We start from the raw sequence: 20780 nt of genomic DNA, 5'->3' as shown, positions 1-20780 counted from the left end.
CCCGCCCCCCGCCGCCGCTCATTGGGCCGCCTCCGCCGGGGCTCGGCAGCGATTGGTCCGTGGGCTCGTCCGTCCCCACAACGCCCAATGAGAGCGCGTGGGTCGCAGCGCCCCGCCCGGGAAGCGGCGGGAAAACCGCAAGGCACGCCGGGAGCTGTAGTCCCGGGGACGTTCGGCTGTACCAGCGCGGGCGCGAGGCTGGGGCTGTCCCGGGACGGGCAGTCCGAGCAGCGATCCCGGCCCGGTCGCCCCGCAGAGAGCAGCAGCGCCCGAGACTTCCGAGAGAGCGCCGGAGGCACCGCCGTGGTGGAGAGGAGCTGCCACATCCGGTCCGCGGGCGGGACATCCGGTACGTGGGCGGGGCCGATGACGCGAGGCGGGCGGGGCCGGAAGGGGCGGGGCGGGGCCGGGCGGGCGGTGCTGGGGCGGCGGCGGGAGCGGCGGGGCCGGGGCAGCCCGGGGGGAGCAGCGGCGCCGGGGGAGCCCCGGCAGCGGCCGCCGCCATGAAGAAGCAGTTCAACCGCATGAAGCAGCTCGCCAACCAGACCGTGGGCAGGTGCGGGCCGGGCCGGGCCGGGCGCGGCGGGGGCTCCGCGCGGGGAACAGCCGCTGTGGGCTCGGGGCGAGCGGGAGGGGGCGGCTGCGGCCGCCCGGGGCTGAAGCAGCGACGGGACGCGCTGCCCTGGGCGGTGGGTCCGTCGGTCGCCGTGGGTCGGTCCGTCGGTCCCCGCCGGCCCCGGGCACTCCCCCTGTCCTGCCCCCGGTCACACCGGACCTGGCTCTCTCGGCGGGTTCGACAGAGCCCTGGGGGTCCCCGGGCCCCCCGTCGAGCCCCGCAGGGCCATTTGCATCGGGCTCTTCCTGTCTGGGTTTTGGCGAGTTTCGTTTCCTTTCTCTCCGCGTTAATATTGAGGTATTCGGTCTGTTTCTCGCTCTTTCTCACATTTAAGAAGTGCTTCCTGGGGAGTGCCTCCCCCAGGACTTAATTTTAACAAAAGTAACAGGAGCCCTGTAGGTACAATTGTCACCAATTTCCAGCTGTTGGAGTCTGGGAAGGACTTGAGTCTGTGGAAATAAATCTGTGCCCAGACACGTGAGCTGAACATGCAGATATCACTGCACTGGGTTTCTAGTAGAAGTCAGTATTTTCCCCCAGAAACTCTTCTCTGCTTTTAGTAGAGATTTAATCTGAAAGTTTGCACCTATACTGAAAGTGTAAACTGAAAGCCTGTGCTGATACCGAGAGTATAAATTCATTTATTATCTGAGTGTATTTTGGTGGCATCCTCTCCAGTAACTCCCTTAGCAGGGTGTTTGTTTTCCTCGGGGCCCACACAAACCAGGGCAGGTGTGTCAGCTAATAAAGCCCAAGGAGTAAATTTTTAATAGGTTTGTTTTGCTAGGAAAAGGGAACAACTTCCCAACCAACCTCCGTCCTCTCATTCCATATCAACTAATGGATTTTTTTACATTGTTGGAGGGATTACTGGCATTCCCTGTTTGCATGTGTCAGCCCCTCAGCTCCAAATCCTGAGTGGAATTTCGAGTAATCTGGGTTGTACTGAGTAGGATAAACAGCTCGGGGTGCTTTCTGCTTCCAGGGGAAAATGCAGCTGAGCTGTGGAGCAGTGTTTGGAGCAGGGTGTGTGGGGAGGTTGGGCACTGACCTTTGGCCATGGGCAGGTGAGGGCAGTGGCACCGTGGGGTGCTCGGGGTGTGGTGTCTGGGCAGGTTCTTGCTCACACAGCTGTGCCAGGGAGTCTGGGGTGCCCTGGCAGTCTGAGCATGTGGGATGGGGGGTTCCTGGTTTCATTAAAACACGGACAATGCTGTCATTGTTTTTCATTTTGAACTTTTTAAAATGATGCCGAGTCATGTGTTTTTATAAGCTTGATATTAATTGCAAATATTTCATATTACTCAGCTCCTTACATTTCATGTACTAGCCAAGCATTCCTGTACTCATCAGGGTTCTTGTAAAACCATGTAGTGGGGACAAATTTTAACTGGTTTCACTTGCAAATATCAGGGCTGAGGCTTTCAAATGTGGTTTGAGAAGTACTGCAGGGCTCTTGGAAGGCATTCAGTGGGATCTTGCAGGCAGTTTTATATGTTATATTGAGTTGGTTAACTCATATATTAGCTTTTTATGCTGGGGCAGGATGAGGAGACAGGCCCTGCATAGAGGGACCCGCTAGTTCTGGAGCTGCTTGAGGAGGTGATGGCTCAGTGTTTCAAGAGCCTGGATGCCCTTTGGGGAATCCTGTAGAGGAATAAGCTGCTCCACAAGAGGAGCAGTTTGGGATCTGTGCTGAGGGGTCACGTCCCCCCTCACTTGAGGTGCTCAGGGATGTTGGGGGAGCTGCCCCTTCCCACTTACCCTCCCTGGGATGTCCCCCTGGGTGTCACCTCTAGCTGGCTGTTGTGTTTCCTGGTGGTGTGTTTGGAAGGGGTGTCTCCTCCTGCTTTGCTTTTCCCCCATTTAGGGTTTTTTCCCCCATAACTGGGTGTGTGGAGAGCAGACACTCCCCCAGGAGGTCAGCAGAGCTCGGCCGTGCCTCAGCGATGCGGCTCTGCCTGGGTTTGTGCTCTTTAATGAAGGGGTGTTTGAAATAGTTCAGGGGTGAAGGTGGGAATGACACTGCCCTTCTCCCAGCCCACTTCCAAGGTTGGCATCCTTGGCCTTGGATCCCACATGTGTGATTTGGGATCAGGGAAGTAACACCTTAGTGTGGAAAATAAGAAAAGATGGGCAAGAGCTCCATCAAAGCCAAAGAATGGCATTTATGGGAAGCCTGTGAGTCCATGGATAGGATTATATGGAGTTGTAAAATACATGTAGGAAACTAATTAAAGAGGGGATTAGCTGAGTGGAACAGGATTCCACAATAATTAATGGATGTGTTAAATATTTTGCTGCAATTGTCTGGTGGATGTGGTTGGCTGCCTTAAGACAAGTGTTCAGTCTGCTGTTGAGGATATTTTATATATCTGCCAGATTTGTTGTCAGTGCTGCTGAGGGGAACAGCTCAAGCTCTGGGAAACCTGAAAAGTAAAATATCAGTCACTGTCAGAGTGTGGGCCAGGTGACTGAGACAGAACCTGTCACTGGAGGTGGCATCACAATTTTCTCAGGGCAGCCTTAGCTGGAGTAGTGAGTGAGTCTTGGGATGTGTTGGTGCTCATGCTATTGTGAAGGCTCTCTAATCCAGCCAGGATAATTCCCAAAAAGCAGGGCTGAGCGTGCAGGTGAGCAGAGGCAGGGCTTGCCAGGAAATCATTAGTTCCACACGAGCTGAATTAATGCATGGGAAAAAAGTGGCACCTTGCCCGTGACAGGCACACAGCTGATCACCCAGAGGAGCCAGCTCAGAGCTGGCTTTGTCTTGAGCTACATCCCAAATCCAGCTGGAAGCAGCTTGGAAGTTTTAGATAGGCTTCAAAACTAAATTGGGAAGGGAGGGGAGAAGAAAGGAATAACCTTAATTCTGATTGATGAATTTCAGGTGGTCTGTGATTCCTTAGAGGCCACGTGCCGGGATTGCTTTTAATGGGATTTATGTACTAATTCCTCTAAACCTTCCTCTCTCCTGAGGACCACGGCTCACATCCCCTGAGAACAGCTGTGTGTGTGCTTGGCCTGGGCACAGGGCCCTGTGACATGGAGCTGTGGGCTGTGTTTCAGTCCGTGCTGTCTCACAGATGTGGGGAGGGGAGGTTCCCCTGCTGTTTGTACCTTTGTGCCTGTCCTTGGGACGCTTCCGGAGCAGCTCCTCACTCCAGCAGAGCAGCTGAGTGTTAGGCTCAGAAATTAAAGTAATTATGTGATGTATGATGTCAGCAAGGTGATTCTTCAGATATCTGTGAGTGCTTGTCTTAGTTTTCATACCCTTTTATAAATTACAAAGGAGACAGATTTGATTAGAAGCTCGGGAATATTCTCCTTTAAGCTGCAGTCATCCCTAATGAAAATAAACCTTCAGAGCTATTGTCATCAAAGCTTTGCACTGATACACTAATAAGCATTTGGAGTACATAGCAGAGTAATTTCCATGAGGAATGAGCCCACGGAGGGTCTGGATCGTGCTGTTTGCTCACAGAACTGGGGCTGTAATTAATGGCATTGCAGGCTGTGACAGTCTCACACCAGTTGGGCTGCCCGGCCCCTGGGGACCAGCTGCTGCTCTTGTTGCCATCAGGTTCTTTTTCCATCTTTTATGTGCAGTCACCAGCGTACCATTCAGATTAAAATGATTCCAGACAACTGGTGTGGGAGGTTTAGGTCTGGTGAAGTCACCCAAGATCAGACAGGTGGATATTCTTACTGCCTTTACTGGGAGAGATACTCGATCTGCCCCGAGGCTCTTGCAGTAATTTAAACCAGGGACAGACAGCTCTGACTAATTAGAAATCTGGAAGAGACCACAAACTGCCTCAGAAAGCTCTGCTTTTATGCAAGAAGATGACTTACCATCACTTCTGTGCTTTTTTTCCCACTGTCCCAATGCAACTCCTTGTGTACAAATAGGTTTTTCCAGGGCCTGTACTCATGGCATTGCTGTGACTCACACGGGGCTTTGGAACACGGCTTTTAATAGCTCATGTCCTGCATGAAAGTTTCTGTGCTGAACTATATTTAGTGTTTCTTCAAGCCACTTGGCAATGTGTAAGTCTTGAGCTGGAACTGGAGTGGTTGTAACATAATTATTACATTAAAGTGAGTTATGTTAAAATGCCTGTTATTGGATTGTTGTACAGGAGGAGCTGCCTCCGTTTATCTGTACAGGGAAAACCTGCTGGAAAGCAATAACTTCTAGTAATACTTCATGGAAAAGGGGAATGGTCCAAGTTATTCTTTTTTTTTTTTCCTGCTGAAGCATTATCCACTGATTCTGGTCTTTCTCAGAAGCATTTTGTGAATTATTACTTGAGGAAGTTCTTTTACTTCTTCATTTTTTGTTGTTAGTACTTTGAAACTAGCTTTTTTAAAGCATCCAGAGTGATGAAACAAGAGTGCACTCATCTCTGTTAAGTCCAGAATACTTCCATCAATATAACATTAACCCTACAGTGCCATTTAATATCAAAGAAATTCTTCTTTAATGTTTTTCTAGTTCTTGTATGGAGAAAAAAAAGAAGGAGCATGACCCCAGTGTTTGAAAATTTCTGGCTCACCCAGACATCCTTTAAAAGAAGTTAACTTTGCTAAGTGTTATTTATTTGCAGTGCTTGTTGTCTTTGGCAAAGATATTTGAAAAAAAGTGGTAAACAGCACTGAAATATGAAATATTTATGGCCAGAGCAAAGTCCTCTTTGTGCTTGGGCTCTAGGTTGGCATTTGTCTCCATCTGAGTGCTCATGAAGAGAAAAATCTCATTTCAGTGTTTATAATCGTTATCTTAAGCATTTCCTGTTTATCTCCAAATGAAGTTCCAGGTCTCCTTAATTAGAAAATTGCATGAGATCTCTGGTTGGCAGCTGAATTCAGTGATGGGCTTAAAGTGCCCAGTGGATTGAATTAGGGCAGGTGTGTTCCTGAGCAGGGCAGGATTTGGGGCTGCAGGTAGGGCTCTGAGGGGAATGGAGGGTGTGTGAGTGCCAGAGTACTGGGAAAACAGCCCAGGAATCACTGTCTAAAGAAACCTCTGGGGGGTTTGGCTGTTGGACACCCAGCTGCAAAGGGCCGGTGCCCCCGGGCACTGCCAGGGTACTGTGGGCTCTGCAGAGGCACAAAACTTGGCAAAGTGGGGGTTCCATCCCAGAGGGAGCAAGGAAAGGGCTCAGCCACCCCATCAACACAGCTCAGCCTCGGCAGGGTCAACAAAGTCTCTCGGTATCAGTGTATTTGTCTGTTTCCTGCACCCCTTGGGGAGCTCTGACACAATGTAATGGGTTGTGCAGCTCAGGAATTGGGTTTTTCTACCAGGACAAACTGCCAATTACAGAAAAACGTGTAGCTATTTTGTGTTCAGTTTGGGGCTGCTGCTGGTGGGGAAACTTGGCACTGGCTGGGATGTTTGGAACTTTATTATCACAGTCACAAACAATATAAATCACAGATTACATAAATAATACCATAAATATAAATGTATAGATACAGATTGGGCCCAGGCTATGGTCTAGATCAAATTTTGTGGGGGTGTCTGTTAATCTCATTGATTAATGTCCCTTTCAAAGCAGATTGCTAAAGCCAAAGGAAAAATCACCTGAATTTGCCTGAGGTGAGGACTTTGGGGTGACTTTCTTCAGTTGTTCTGTCTTGGTGGAGGGTTGGGAGCTGGGTAGACCTGTGAGTCTGAGCTGCTGCTCCTGCTGAGCAGCTGCATTGCTGTGCTGGAACCCCTGGTAGGTGAGAGGTTCTGGCTGTGAACAGAAAACAAAGCACTGTGTTCTGGCCTAATTTTGGTGTTCCCTCTAAGTTTTGTGAAGGCAATCAGTTCATCAGGATCTCCTAATTCCTCAGGGACCAAGATGATCTCGTGTTTAAAGTCCGGGTCATTAAGAATCCTGAAGATTGGAAGCTTGAGAAATTACGTTGTGGTTTTAAGAAACTTTTTTCTCTGCAGAACTCGTAGCCTTACAAGGGCAGCAACAGGTTTTAAATCAATGAGTAAGGATTTGCTCAGCCCTCAGTTTAAAAGCTTGTGATCTTCTTCCAGACCACATGAAAACCTGGGAATGCCTTTCCTGGGCTGCCTCTGCCGTGCCCATGTCCAGGAGCGGTGACGTGGGCAGGGTGTGGGGCTCAGGTATCCCGTGGGTGGCATTTCCCACCTGTGTCCTCACAGACCCAGCTCTGAGCAAGGGGTGGCTGCTGAGAGCACCAGGGCTTCCCAATATCCCATCTAACCCTGCCCTCTGGCAGTGGGAAGCCATTCCCCCTTGTCCTGTCACTCCAGGCCCTTGTCCAAAGTCTCTCTCCATGTTTCTTATTGGCCCCTTCAGGTACTGGAAGGGATCCCTCCAGAGCCTTCTCTTCAGAGAAGACTAAACAACAAACTAAGTTCTGTTGGCTTGAGGATACCTTAATAAAGTGGTGTGAATTCCAGGGAACCAGCTAAAGCCTGTTGGTCAGAAGAAAAAAGTTATTATGTAACTTTGTGTCCCACTTATGTGTCAAGTGCTGAGTGGGCAGTGGGTAAAATAGTTGAGATTTTTGTGGCAGAGAAAGAAATTAAAAGATTCCAAACTCAGAGATTTGGGAAATATTAATCGTCCATTTGCTTATGTGTCCTCTTCTCCTTTGGCTCTGCTGCTGCTCGATGAAGCAGATGAGAGGACTGATAAAATATTCCCACACAGACACTGTGGGATCTGTTCTGCCTGGATCAGCTTGGCCTTCCTATTTTGCTGGGGGGTCAGGACAGCATGACAAGGATAAAGGGAGAGTCTGTCTCAGGAAAGCACCATCTTACCTTGCCTTCAAATGGTGAATGAAGTGTCACTCTCCTGTGCAGGTGTTTCTCAGGGGGTTTGGGGAGGTTTTGAGGGTCCAGGGCAGCAGGAAGGGTTGTGCCACCCCTGGCACGCTGAGCCTGTGGCACAGCACGTAACCAGAGCCAGAGTCACCACTCCTGGGCAGACCTGCCCCACTGCCAGGGGGAAGCACACAGGGAAGCACGGGGAGCTGGAAGGGTAGGAAGGGATATTGTCCAGGGGGGTTAGGTGTGTGCAATGTGGAGGTTTTGGTGTCTGACATAACAGCAGGATAGGGGAGGTAAAAATACACCTGAATGTACTTTAGTGGCAGCTGCTCAGCTGAAGGCTCGGAGGTGCTTTTTTTCCTCCTGATACTTATTCAAATAAACAAAATAATCCTCATCTCTGGGAATGAAGCTGTGATTCCTTGACTCTAACTTGATCGGATGGTGGATCTTCAGAACAAATAATTTTAATGTCAGGTTATGCCCACAGTCAAAATCTCGAAATAGTAATGATTTGATCAGCTAAAATAGCCAGAAGTGATGTAACAGGCTGTTTCAGCCTGATACTGTAATGGGATACACTTGGAATTGATGGAAGCAAATATATTTCTTAGACACTTGCGTGGTATTTTTAGGTAATGATAATGGATCTGTGGCCAGAGCTGCTTTTCAGAGATCATTAAATTAGCAATGATGAAATGCCAAAGAACAGGATCTTTTTAGGATGGGATTAAATAACAAGTGTCTTAGTGTGTTAGATATGTTTTCTAATATTGTGCACAGTTTCCAAAAAGAAAGGAGTTATAATTTAAATGGAATACCTCCATTATTTAGCATTTTAAAACTTTAAAACATCTTGTGGCCTTGAGCCTGACCTAAGGCAGCAGTTGGCCATGGCACAGCTCTGACCTGAAACCTGTGGGAGTTTAATTAAACACCAATTAAACTGAGGAAGGAAGTCTGATTTCAGTCATTCAGAACCGAGTGCCTTCGCAGCAGTTGGTGGTGACAAAGGGAGGGATTTTAACACATCACTCTGCTCGATTCCCTTGTTTTTTGGGGCTGTTGGATTGTTACAGGTACCAGTCTTGAAGGCTTAATTGGATCTTTGCTGACACTGTCGTGCCTCAAGCAGCACTGGGTGTCTGGACAAGGAAAAATAGGGAACTTTGGGATATTGTTTTTAGCTGCAATGTTGCTTTATTGGCTGAATTAGATCATTTTAATTAGATATTTCATCAGGAACTGCAGAGACGGGACAAGGAGTAATGGGTTCTAGCTGAAAGAGGGGAAATTTAGGTTGGATTTACAGAAGAAATTCTCCCCTGGGAGGGTGGTGAAACCCTGGCACAGGCTGCCCAGAGAAGCTGTGGCTGCCCCATCCCTGGGAGTGTCCAAGGCCAGGTTGGGCAGGGCTTGGAGCAACCTGGGATAGTGGAAGGTGTCCCTGCCTGTGGCAGGGAGATGAAACAGGATGAGCTTAAGGTTCCTTCCAACCCAAACTGTTCTGGGATTCTGTGATTTTTGTTTAAATTTATTCCTTAGACACCAAATAGCCCTAAAAGTTTTGGGTTTGCAGTCTCTGTTCCATGGCTGATCCATAGGATAGCAGAGTTAATCGTGTGTCTTCTGCTTAGCCAGTGCTGCCTCTCACCAGGAAACGACTCCACGGTCCTGGGCCAGCTGGGTGAGGTCACAAATGCCTCTCTCAGTGAGGTGGAGCCTTTTTTCCCTGACAGGGATTGTTTTCTGGTGAAGTTAATTGCATTGCAGTGTGACAGGAACATCCTGGAGTGACTGCAGCGGAGTGAATCAAAGGGCCAAGGGGTCTGCAGGCACTGAGAGTGAGAAGGAGCAAGAAAGGAGTTTTTTCCTTCTGTCTTGCAAGCTGTCCTGTGCTCAAGATAGCTGCACTGAGATTTTTGTGTGCATAACCTCACTGGCTGTTTCTCAAGGTCCCAATGACATTTCCATATGAAAATTAAAATTAATAAAAGGAAGAGTGGTAACTTGTACAGCTGAGTGTGGCACAGACAAGGCAGGGCAGTGCTGGGAGCTGTTAATTCTGTTGTACACACAGGTACACACATCCTGGGTGACACAGTGTTAAGGCTACAAAAAGCTACTTTAGCCAGTGACAGGAAAATGAAGTTCAAAGATCAGCCCTTTCTTAGAAGATAAATTGTCCCGTGGGCAGGTTTCAAAGTCACTGCTGGGACATGGCTGTGGAAAGTACAGCAGTTATTCAAATTCAGACTTTTGGCATCTATAATTTAATTAAAAAGCAGTTGTTAGGAAATGTCAATCCCCTGGTTAAAAGTTATGTTTTCTGTAGGAAATGGAGCTAGAAAGGTGGTGTTCTCACACGGAAAAATCAGTGTGTGAGCTGAACTTGCAGCTTGTGTTTGGGCCGAGCATTCAGCTGGGCTGCCCTGCTGCAAGGGGATTTAACACGCAGATTAAGTGTTCTGAGCTGCTGTTTTTTATACGAGTGGAACAGCAGGATAAAGTAATCCTGGGTTTGTACCAGCAGGTCCGAGCGTGTGTTGAAGTGCGGGGTAATAAACGTCGAGTAGTGCGAGGCTCGCGTTTCCCTCTCTGCAGTCCAGGGGCTGAGTTAACTTTCACTTTGGTGCTGAGCTGCAGGAGCCTCGTGGCAGGGTGGGAATGGCACAGTCTGTGTGTTGGACACGTTTGGTGCTCCTGTGTTTGCTGTGTCTAAGCAACCCAAAAACAGGCGGCGGAGGGCAGGCCGGGATCCCGGGAAGGGCTGAGCCGTGGGGATGCCGGGCTGGGTCACACGCTCACCTTCCTGTGGGTGAAACATAATCAGGGGCTCAGCCATTAATTGGTAATCATGGCCACGCTCAGGAAATCAGTGCAGAGGCTCTGTTGTGAAATTGTGGGCATAGGGAATAATCCCTGGTTTGTCACTAGCCTAGTAGTTGATTTTATGTAACTTCAGATCCCTGAATTCCCTTGTAGTCTTTTTACTGTTGTTTCAAAGCTTCCAGCTCGTTTTTGCAGCCTCACTTTCTATTCCTGCTTCATTGTTCTGCCTTTTCTGTGTTTCCTTGTTTTACTTCTTGTGCTGATTCAGTTTAGTTCCTTTTCCAAGGCTTTCTCTTGCCAGTTTTGTGAATCCCCAAATTTAAGAGACCTGGCTGGGCAGTACATTAAATAAGAGCAGCATTACCTTTGGTGAAATGGTAATTTCTGGACTGGAGATTTTTTGACTCTTGTGCAGGGTAACAACATGTGGCTGAAATCATTGAATCCCAGAGTGGTGTGGTTTGGTTTGGAAAGGACCTTAAAGCCCATCCAGTCCCACCCCCTGCCGTGGGCAGGGACACCTTCCACTAGCCCAGGTTGCTCCAAGCCCCGTCCAACCTGGCCTGGGACACTTGCAGGGATGGGGCAGCCACAGCTTCTCTGGGCAACCTGTGCCAGGGCCTCCCCACCCTCCCAGGGGAGAATTTCTTCCTAATACCTTATCTGTTCCTACCCTCTGTCAATTTGAAACCATTCCCCCCAGTCCTGTCAAAGTGCAAAAAAACAAACAAATGTGCAAAAGACAGCCACGACTTTTTTAGCAGTTCACTGAATTTTGTTCATTCTTGTAGTGCATATTTTTCGTATTCAGACATGTCTGTGCTGTAAAAAGTTTGTCTGTGCAAAAGGCAGTGCTGCTTCTTGGAGTCTTTTCCAGGGATTGACAATGCAGGACTTCTGGGTAAAGAAACCATAAAATTTAGAAATGTCCTGAGTTGGTGGCAATCCACCTGTTTTGTGGCTAAAGTGGAAAGTAAGGTCCTGTTTGGCAGTTCAGGAGATGTTTCAGGTGTTTTTCAGGGTGTTTTGGTGAGGTTTTTTATTCTCAACAGTGGAGGAGTTCTCATGTCAGCAGGTGGTTTGCAAGGGGACTGGACTTTGCTTAAATGTAAAAGCTGCCAAACCCACATGTAGAGGATCCATGAGCTGTCCTGTTTTATCCAGAGCCATCAGCTGCTGCCTTGGCTCTGGTCAGACCTACACCTGCATCAGGCTCTGCAGCACTGCTTGGATTTCTGCCCAGCTCTGACTCCTGAGCTGCCCTTCCACTTGTTCCCACTCCTTTGTGCTTGCACCTCTGGTCTCTGACTGGAAAATGGGGTTTATTCCAACCAGGTGAGTGTTGAGCCAGCTCAGTTTGAGCTGCTGACTGGTGGGGATGCTCGTGCTGGGCCCAGGAGATGGAGCAGGAGGAGGAAGGACACAGCCACTTCTGTCAGCAGCTCTGCCAGCTGGTGTCACCTCGTGGCAATGGAATGTTGGCCCCAGGCTGCAGTTTCCTGATCAGTTGAAGCTGATTTTGAGTAGCTGCTGTTGCTGAAAGGGACAGATTTCCCCTGTTCCTGCCCAGCCTGTGTTGATCCCACCTCCCCTGCCCTCGGGCTGGCCAAGGAGAGGGCCAAGACAACAGGGAACCAGTTTCTTTTGTTGCGTGATTCCAGTCTGAGCTGCTGCTGGTGCAGGAGAGGGATGTGAGGACCTGCACCTGAAGTTTGGGGAAGGACTGCTGCAGGCAGGGCTCCTGAGGGGAGAAAGGGTGTAGGGAATTGTGTGAGGGTGAATCCAACACTTGCTCCTCACTGTGGGTTTGACGTGGTGGTGCCTGGAGCTGGCCCAGATCTGGGCTGTGAGGGCCAAGGTGAGCAGCCCTGGAGGGGCAGCCTGGGAGGGAGGTGGCTGCAGGATGATTTGTGGCTGCTGCTGCCCAGGCTACATTTCACCACTTCCCCTTGAGCTGTGCCCTGAGTGCTGCCAGAGCACAAAGCGACTGTTCTGGCAGCACCTCTGGTTGTCTTGGCACACAGGGGTTGTAAAATTGCATCTGAGATTAAGGAATAATTCAGTAATTATTTAAGTTCCTTTCTGCTTGACTGTGTCCTCTGTCAAAATTGTACCCAGCTAATTTTAGGTGAAATGATTTTGCATAAGTAAAAAGTTGTTGCCTGCTTGTAAGGGAAAGACCTGGTGTGGAAAGAAACTCTTCAATGTGAATAAATACCAGGCAGTTCAATATTAAAACCAGTTACTTGCCAAGACATGGTGTGGGGGTCTCTGTATGCATTTTTTAAATAAATTATATTAATAAACTGACATGTTTGGAAAGTTCAAGTTCTGTAGTAGAGTGTAACATGAGAAATGTTTATTGTAATACTTAAGGGGGTAAAGCAAGGCATAGACAGTACATTATGATATGATAAGCTTAGAAAGTTTCCAGTGTAGCTTAGCTTTGACTCAGGTTCTTTAGGGTTTGTTATCACTAATTTATGACAGCTTGTCATAGGAGTTTTTACTTTGGGGAACAAAACACGAAACCACTGCTAGATTTCATCCTGCCTGGATTTGAGCAGTTAGAATGTTAATCCCCTGCAGCAGCACTTTGCCTTTCCTTCAGAAGTTATTAATACTTTCACAAATCAAATGTACTTTATTAAAGAAGCCACATTGTTATGTTGGCCTGCCAGACACTGGGAGAAGAGGTTTGGGGCTTTTCAAAGTCAAAAAGAATAAGAGGAGAGCTTTAACAGCTACAACTTTGCCCATGGTATGAAATAGCAGGTTAGCAATCAGGGTCTGATTTGCTGGGACAGTATTTCACTGAAAGCACCGAATTGTAAATCGGTATTTATACCCAGAAGTTTACAAGCTGCTGGACTGATCGAGCTGCTCTCTGAATCATCACATCCTCCCTCAAACCAAACTTTAAATGCGGTTCTACATTTAAACCACAGTTGTATTTTTGCCATATAGAAAGTTCAACTTAAATTAATCTCAAATTTTCAGTGCTGTGGCTCAAAATTATCTGCCTAGGTTTGAAACATAGACTTAACTGTGTGAACAGTGATTTTGTTAAACTGCCCCTTGTTTGGTGTAATACTCAGCTCTAACATTGCAAGCACTGCGATGTGTGTTTTACAAGAAGGCTGTGCAGGGCCTCGCTGCTGAGCCCTTCTCTGGGAGAGTGGCCCGAAAATAGGATTTGGCTTGAGCTGTGGTTGTTCTAAAGAGCTAAATTTACTGCCTCGCTCCAGAGAGGAGCCTTGGATCCATTTCACCAGGGCAGGAATTTCAGATCCACTAATGTGAACAGTCTGTCATGGGTTTCCCTGCACTGCCCAGGAACGTTCCGCCTTCCTTCCAAGGTGATTATCCCCCTAAAGCTGCTCTGCCTTTCATCAGAGCTCCGTGCTGCCACATCCACGGCTGACATTACAGGCAGGATCAAAGCTGCAGCTTTTACTTGGAGTGACCAAGCACAGTTTGATGGGGAACTCTGGAGAAAATGAAGGAGGAAGACAAAGGAGCAGAAATCTTTATCCATTTTTTGAGACCTGAACTGTAGTTTTGTAGCTCCAAGGTGTCTGGTGCCTTGGAGGTGATGCACCATTTTTAAAGCCATTCTAAAGGACTGGAAGCACAGAATTTGCAGCTGGTGGGTGAGCTCCAAAACAGCAGCCTTTGATGTGATTCTGAAGCATCTGTTGTCACCAGATTTACGATGAAATCACTTTTAATACTTGTACAGAAGTTTATATTGTTAATCTGGGTAAAAAATGGGGTAGGAGGCAAACCGAAAGTCATACTAGTGACTGGTTGTGTGTGGTGTTCCCTAAACACTAATACTGAAAGTAGTGACTGTCATCTGACAGTTTTCTCTGAGTTATTTTTAAACATTTTAAAGCCACTTCAAAATGTTGATACTTACTTTGGGTTGTGTTGGCTTCCTTTTGAAAATATTAGCACAAGGGCAAACGGGGAGGAGTGAGCTTGTGGTCCTGAAACACCTTGAAGCTGTATTTTCTATGAAGTTTTCTTGGTGAGTGTTAAAAAAGCAAACCTTTTTGAAGGGCAATTGCCATCATTAATTCTGGATTCCTTGTTTTGGAACAGAGTTGCTGATTCTTCCATTTTTCCTGGCAGCAAGTCCTGTCTATTGTATGTGGAAAGCAAGGCAGGATGTGCTGCCAGCCCCGCGAAGGTGCTCCCAGTGTTACCTCACCAGCGAGCTGAGCTGGTTACTCCTGGTAACAAACACAGGCTTTGTTTGAGGAAAAACCACCCAGCAGGGAAGGCTGGCTTTACTTCTGTCTCCTGTGTCGAGTGGATGTCTCCTGCTTCCACTGAAACCTTTCCAGAGTTCGGGATCGGGGCCTTGTCGCTGCCCTCCCCTGGCATCACCTCTGCCAGCGCCACTGCCCAGCCGAGCGTGAGTCAAGGGTTCTGTTTCCACAGTGACATTTCAACTGAGTCACTTGTTCTGCTGGGAATGGCCAAGGTTTTATGGCTCTTAGATCAGGTTTGCCCTTGTTCCTTCCTGGTTCGCCTTTCAGGAGTGTGGATTTCATGGAATCATGGAATGGCCCAGGTTTGAAGGGACCTTGAAGTTCATCCCGTTCCACCCCCTGCCATGGGCAGGGACACCTCCCACTGGCCCAGGTTGCTCCAAGCCCCGTCCAACCTGGCCTTGGACACTTCCAGGGGTGGGGCAGCCACAGCTTCTCTGGGCAACCTGTGCCAGGACCTCCCCACCCTCCCTGGGAAGAATTTCTTCCTAATATCCCATCTAACCCTGCCCTGTGGCAGTGGGAAGCCATTCCCCCTTAACCTGTCACTATGTGCCCTTGCCAAAGGTCCCTCTTGCAGTGGTTCTGTAGCTTTGACCTGCCTTGGAGATCAGGACTGATGCCCTGGTGATGGGTAGGACCAGTGATATCTCAGATATTGTTTAGCTGAAGATTTATTTTTTTAAAATCTCCGGTGTTGGTTTAGTGGAGCGCCTTCGTTTTATACGTGGAAATGTAAATTCTTTCCCCATGGAAGATAAACACTATTATCTGAGGAATTCCCATCTGCTGTTTCCAGATGTGGCCTGAAAATGTGAAGGAGCTGAAAAATGACCCAAGTGAGGAGACCAGTTTTAAACCCATGGGGTGGGAGCTGTTCTGCCCACCCTGCTCAGGGCTGAGCCAGGCCTTGAGCTGCAGCAGAGCCTGGCATACTGGGTTGGGCTTTGGGCTGGGCTGGGCTGGACCAGAAGGAAGGGAAAATAAAAAGAATTATACCATAGAATACTGAGAGGCTGACTGGTGGCACATGCAATACATTTTTAAAATGTCACAGCAGGCTAAGTTATTGTAATTAACATGTCTAGAACAAAAAAAAACAGTCTTTCCTCTGTAAAACCAATTGGTTTTTGTTTGGAGTGAGTAAAGGCAATTATTCTGGCCATGCCATCCCCAAACAGGAAATGGCTCCAGCTTTGATGTTCTGTATCATATTTCATGTCAAGTACGGCACTTGCTGTCCTGAAAAGAAAATTTGCTTGAAGAAACAAGGGTTTTATTAAAGATGACAGTTCTCAGTGTTGTGGTGTCCCAGAGTGCAAAGCCAGCTCTGCTCAGGGTTTGGGCTGTCCCTGAGGAACCTGCTGTTCACATGCTCAGAACCTGCCCTGCCCTTCGGTACCTTCCCACTCCGAGCTGTGGCAGGGAGGCTGTTTGCCTGAAGGGTGACCCTGGGGAGCTGATCTGGCTGAAAAGCAGCTGTTTCTGTGACATTATTGCAGTTATTATATCCCAGCTGAACCAGTGGTTGTATCCATGCAGGAGAGGAACAGTGCATGGACATAAGGAGCAGCTTGTGGAGCTCTGCACAGTGGGCAGGACTGTGGGAAAAGCAGTTTAAAAGTACTGGGTTTAAGGAATTCGGTAGTTTTATCCTCTTTGTTCATTAATGGGGTGATTATAACCATAACAAAATGATTGTTCAGTTTTGGTTTTGCAATCAGTCTTTTAAAATGTGCTGCTGACTTTTATTAAGACCTTGGTACCAGTTGATTCATGTCAAGGTTCTGGTGTTGTAGCAGAGAAACTTCAGTTCTCAGAAACCTTCTTTCCCGGGGGACCAGCTCTGTTCTGCTCCAGTGGAGCCCTGCCAGCCTGGCAGATATTTTGGCTGTGGGCAGCTGAAGGCCCATGTGCTGCTGCCGTGGTGGTTTGGGATGTGTGCCCGGTCCGGCATTCCCGGACTGCTGCTCGTGCTGTGCTCTGTCCCGTCTGCCAATACCACCTCTGACACCTCTGGGAATGCCACCTCTGTCACCAGAGGTGTTGGGAGGCTCTGGGCTGGCCAGGTCCCGGTTTTCCTGGGGATCCTGCCCTCCAGAGGCACAGGGCCAGCTGCTGACCATGGCGGTCACGGTCCAGGCGTTGGGGCCCGGGAGGGGCTGGGGCAGGGCGTGCTTTCCCCATTAGTAATGGCTTGGAGGGACCTCGTTTTGCAACCCAGAATTAACTGTTTGGGCTGTGTGGAGTTGAGCTCTGGGAATGTAAACAGCCCTGGCTGGAGTCTGGGCTTCAGAAGCTCAGCTTGGGTTAGGCTGGGCTGTGCTCAGGGTGTCTCCTGGGGGAAGCTCCAGTGGAGGGTCTCCAGGCTGATGGCCAGAAACCAGCACTGCTGGGCTTGGGAGAGCCCTGGGGAACACTCTGCTGCTCAGTCTTCCAGTTCTTAGTTCTTGAGTCCAGAAGGATTTCTGCATCGCTTCCATTAGATAAGATGCAAGTAAGCCCTGCCAAGGGCTGAGGACAGAAGTTTGGTAGTGAAAAAGAAATTCTGTTTTTTTTCTAGAAGTTTACTGATTCCCTGGTTAGCCAGCAGAAGGAATTAGCATCCCACAAAGCTGCAGTTGGGTGTAAACTTTAAACTGGTCATACCTGTAATTCCGAGGGAGACAGGTCCCTTTGATGGTTTGCTGCTTCCCCTGCTCAGAGAGGAGATGGGCTGTGCTGCTATCACAGGGTTGCATTTTTTCTTTCATGGTTGTGATCACCGAAAAACAATATTATTTAGTGGCTCTCTCTTGGCTTCCTCATTAAAGGTGGAATGTGGGCCTGCAGGAAGGGTGAGGTCTTCCCTTGCTTCACTTCCGAGCCTGACATCATCATCAGTGGCTGTTCTGACCCGCCTGGCCTGGCCATGCTCCTGCTGCCACCCAGGCCTGGGAGAGCATCCCTGATTCCAAGGACATCCAGGGTGTCCAGCTGGGACTTTAGATCCTTGACAGACTGGTTCAGTGTACAAAGAGTGCTAAAGATAAACATATAAAATTATCCATAGACTGTGGGTGGCCAGATTTAAAATGGGAACAAAGTTTTGCTAGCACAGTTCTGAGCTGTCATTGCTTTTCATTCCAATGGATATAATTTCCTAGGAAAAAGGAAGGGAAGGAGAAATCTATTCATGATTCTAAAGCTGAGTGGAAGCTCTGTTCTGTGTGGTGGGTTTTTCATTAATGTTGTGGCTAAAACCATTCAAAAACATCCAGTAACTTTATAGTAGTCTAATGGAAGGTTCTGTAGAACACAGATAAGGAATAATATTAATAGGAGCTCTTTAGAGTTACCTCTAAAGATAACTGATACAAAATGCATTTTGTGATTCCCAAGAGCTAAAAGTGAATTTCAAATCCTGTAGTGGTTTGCCTGTTGCTGCAGGGTGGGAGGAGTCCCAGGAGCTGTCAGTGCTCAGCAACTCTGTGGGTTAAGGATGTGCACGTACCCAGCTCTGAGGGCTCGGCCGGTTCTTAGAAGTTGTTTTGAATTGCACCACCCAGGGTGGCTGTTTAATTTCCCAAACTGCTGGTTGGGTTCAGGCTGAGCCTTCTGGTCTGTCAGATCTTGGCTCTGTGGTGCCTGTTCTGGAGCATGTCAGGGTAAGTGTGTCAGCACCGGGGGAACGACCTCCTGGAACGCCTCTAATCTGCCTTTCCCTGCTCCCAGCCCAGGGCTGGGGACAGACAGGGCAGTGGGAGCTTCAGATTTCTAAACAGATTTCTAGCTCATCTTGTTCCACCCCTTGCCATGGGCAGGGACACCTCCCACTATCCCAGGTCACTCCAAACCCCATCCAACCTGGCCTTGGACACTTCCAGGGATGGATCATCCACAAATGTATCTGTGTAGTGGAGATCCATGTACAGATGATGATCCAGATGTCTGTAACAATGGAGAAGGTGGCTGCTCTCCTGTTCCTTCTGCCCCAGTCTCAGACACACTTAATCCCTGTACTCCTCCGGAGGCACTGCCCTGTCTCGCTGCTTTTCCAGGTTACCTTGGGAGGGTCGAGCCCACTGGCAGTTGAGCTGCTGGGGCTCCAGCAAACTGCCTTGGTCACCTGCTGTTAAATGCTGGTTGTTTCAACTAGAAAATCTTAATACATTTGGAACTGGCACAGGGTGCCCAGAGAAGCTGTGGCTGCCCCATCCCTGGAAGTGTCCAAGGCCAGGTTGGACGGGGCTTGGAGCAACCTGGGATAGTGGGAGGTGTCCCTGCCCGTGGCAGGGGGTGGGATGAGATGATCTTCAAGGTCCCTTCCAACCCAAACCATTCCATGATTCTCCTATCAAACCAGTTAGCTGACTTGTGGGGTAGCTGCCACTTAAGGTGAGATCAAAATCTGTTTAAGAATGTGCTGCTCTAACTGGGGTGTTCTTACAGTGTAGTACTGCCATGTAATTTCTAGTAATTTTGCAGGGCTAAAAAAATAAAAATAAATAATTACTCTCTAACAGGATGTAATTTCCATCAGACAAAATATTTCCGTTTGGGTGAGAGAAAAGTTTATCAATCTGGTCTGTGTTTTCCTCAACAAATAAATATTCAAGTGCTGTCAGAGTATTTCAGGGTGTTTCGTTTGAGTCTGGTTGATGTTTTGAGCATTACTTTATTCTGGTATTTAATTATTAAACACCTTCTGTTTCACAACTAGTTCAAGCAGATAATGTGCCATGAAATTAAAGTCAAATGCCTTAAAAACACGAACCCAAACCTGAAGGAATCTTGTCCTTGGAGGTGTTCAGGGTGTTCAGCTGATGAAGCCTGATCAGGAAAATGAGCTTTCTGTACATGCCCAGGCTTGCAGTGGCTTATTAAACAGATTGAGGATCAGATAAAGTCTGTAGGAGCTGAGAGACTGACAGCAGGGAGGGGAAACTCTCTGAATAGGAGAAGGGAATCCCGGAGTCCCTCCAAGTGCTCCATGGTGTAAAGGTGTAGTAACAGTGAGCAGCCGAGTGGAAGAGATCAGGGAGAGCTGGGTTTGTCATTGTTGCAAAGGTGGGGTGGAACACTGTTAGAGCCAGTGAGCCAACAACAAATAAATCTGTGTCCACATTAAACAATTCAATGTTTATGTGTAAACTGGGATCAGAAGGAGGTGTGGAATTGTGTGTGTAAAGGTTGGAGTATGTTTGTAGCAAGTGAGAGTATTTTATCTGGAAGTGTGTGTAAGTATTCAGCATTTTTCTATCAAGGTTAGACCTTTTCTGTGATGAGCTTTTTAAGTACCAAATCTTTTCTATTGTTTTAGTGTTGTGGAATTCAGCAAAATGAGGCAGTGGGAGGTTTCTGGTGAAGGGGAGGTGTGTGTGAGGTTAAGGGAAGGCTCAGGCTGCCCTTTCCACTGGTTGCTGATGGACAAAGCTCTGCAGTGCTCAGATACAAAAAGATGAAGGTGCCTCTCCTGCTTTTCTCATGTCTTTATATTCCTTTTCATTCAAGTGTACTGATACAAGATGTTTTAAGGTGGATTACCAGCATGGAGTGAAGCTCCAGTTGCCTCAGTACTCCTGTGCACTCAGTGGAGTGACTCAGGGCTCTGCTTTGCTCTGGGTTCATCCATGTGAGGCTGGAAGGACCATGGAGAACTTGGTGCAGAGGATTTGTGCTGCAGGCTGGGATTCCAGGAATGTCAGGGCTTCCCAAGCTCCCTGTGCTGGGAGTAAGGGCTGTGTGTGACATGGTGGACATGGGGGCGTTTCCAGCAATGGTTGTAATGGGATTCTAATTTGGAACTGAGCAGGTTTTATTGGAATTGTTGAGGCAATCTTTGACCCTGAACTTGCCAGTTGTCTGACAATGTCTTTTTTCTTCCCCTAGGGCTGAGAAAACAGAGGTACTCAGTGAAGACCTCTTGCAGGTATTGTAACACACTTCTTATGTGTTCTTTAAGTGCTCCTTGTGAAGTTTGAGCCTTCTGAGGTTTGTGGAGTACCTAATGTGGGGATAAAATCCTGCACGTCAGGGATAGAAACCTGGATGTCTTTGACTTCTAAACACATGAAAAAACTGGGGATACATTTTGAATAAAAAACCTCAGTACTTCTATTTCTGAATCCAGTCACGTGGCCTGATACAGTGAAGGAGGGAGCATTTTCTTTTAATTAGATGAACGAGCTTGATAAGCTCACAAACCTCTGGTGCTGATACTTGCCAGTCTGTGGTGGAGGGTGAAGAAGCTCTGACTGGGCAC

At 48.1% G+C, this 20780-nt stretch overlaps 1 protein-coding gene across 6 annotated transcripts in view; it reads left to right on the top strand.

Moving 5' to 3' along the window:
• Window positions 1-453: 453 nt before the first annotated feature.
• Window positions 454-20780, top strand: part of ARHGAP17 (Rho GTPase activating protein 17) — a 42553-nt gene continuing 22226 nt past the window's right edge. For 5 of the 6 annotated variants that reach the window (XM_032703794.1, XM_032703788.1, XM_032703792.1 and 2 more), the window contains exons 1-2: window positions 454-556; window positions 20408-20447. In XM_032703794.1, coding sequence (XP_032559685.1) covers window positions 504-556; window positions 20408-20447 — 93 coding nt within the window. In that variant the 5' untranslated portion in view covers window positions 454-503. Of the gene's footprint in view, window positions 557-1638; window positions 1684-20407; window positions 20448-20780 lie in introns of those variants that run through there. The other variant, XM_032703789.1, reaches the window with a different exon arrangement.

The sequence above is a fragment of the Chiroxiphia lanceolata genome, chromosome 16 (assembly GCF_009829145.1).
Source record: "Chiroxiphia lanceolata isolate bChiLan1 chromosome 16, bChiLan1.pri, whole genome shotgun sequence".
Classification (NCBI taxonomy): Eukaryota; Metazoa; Chordata; class Aves; order Passeriformes; family Pipridae; genus Chiroxiphia; species Chiroxiphia lanceolata.
The sequence above is the reverse complement of the archived record's forward strand: the minus strand, read 5'-3'. Positions and strand labels throughout refer to the sequence as shown.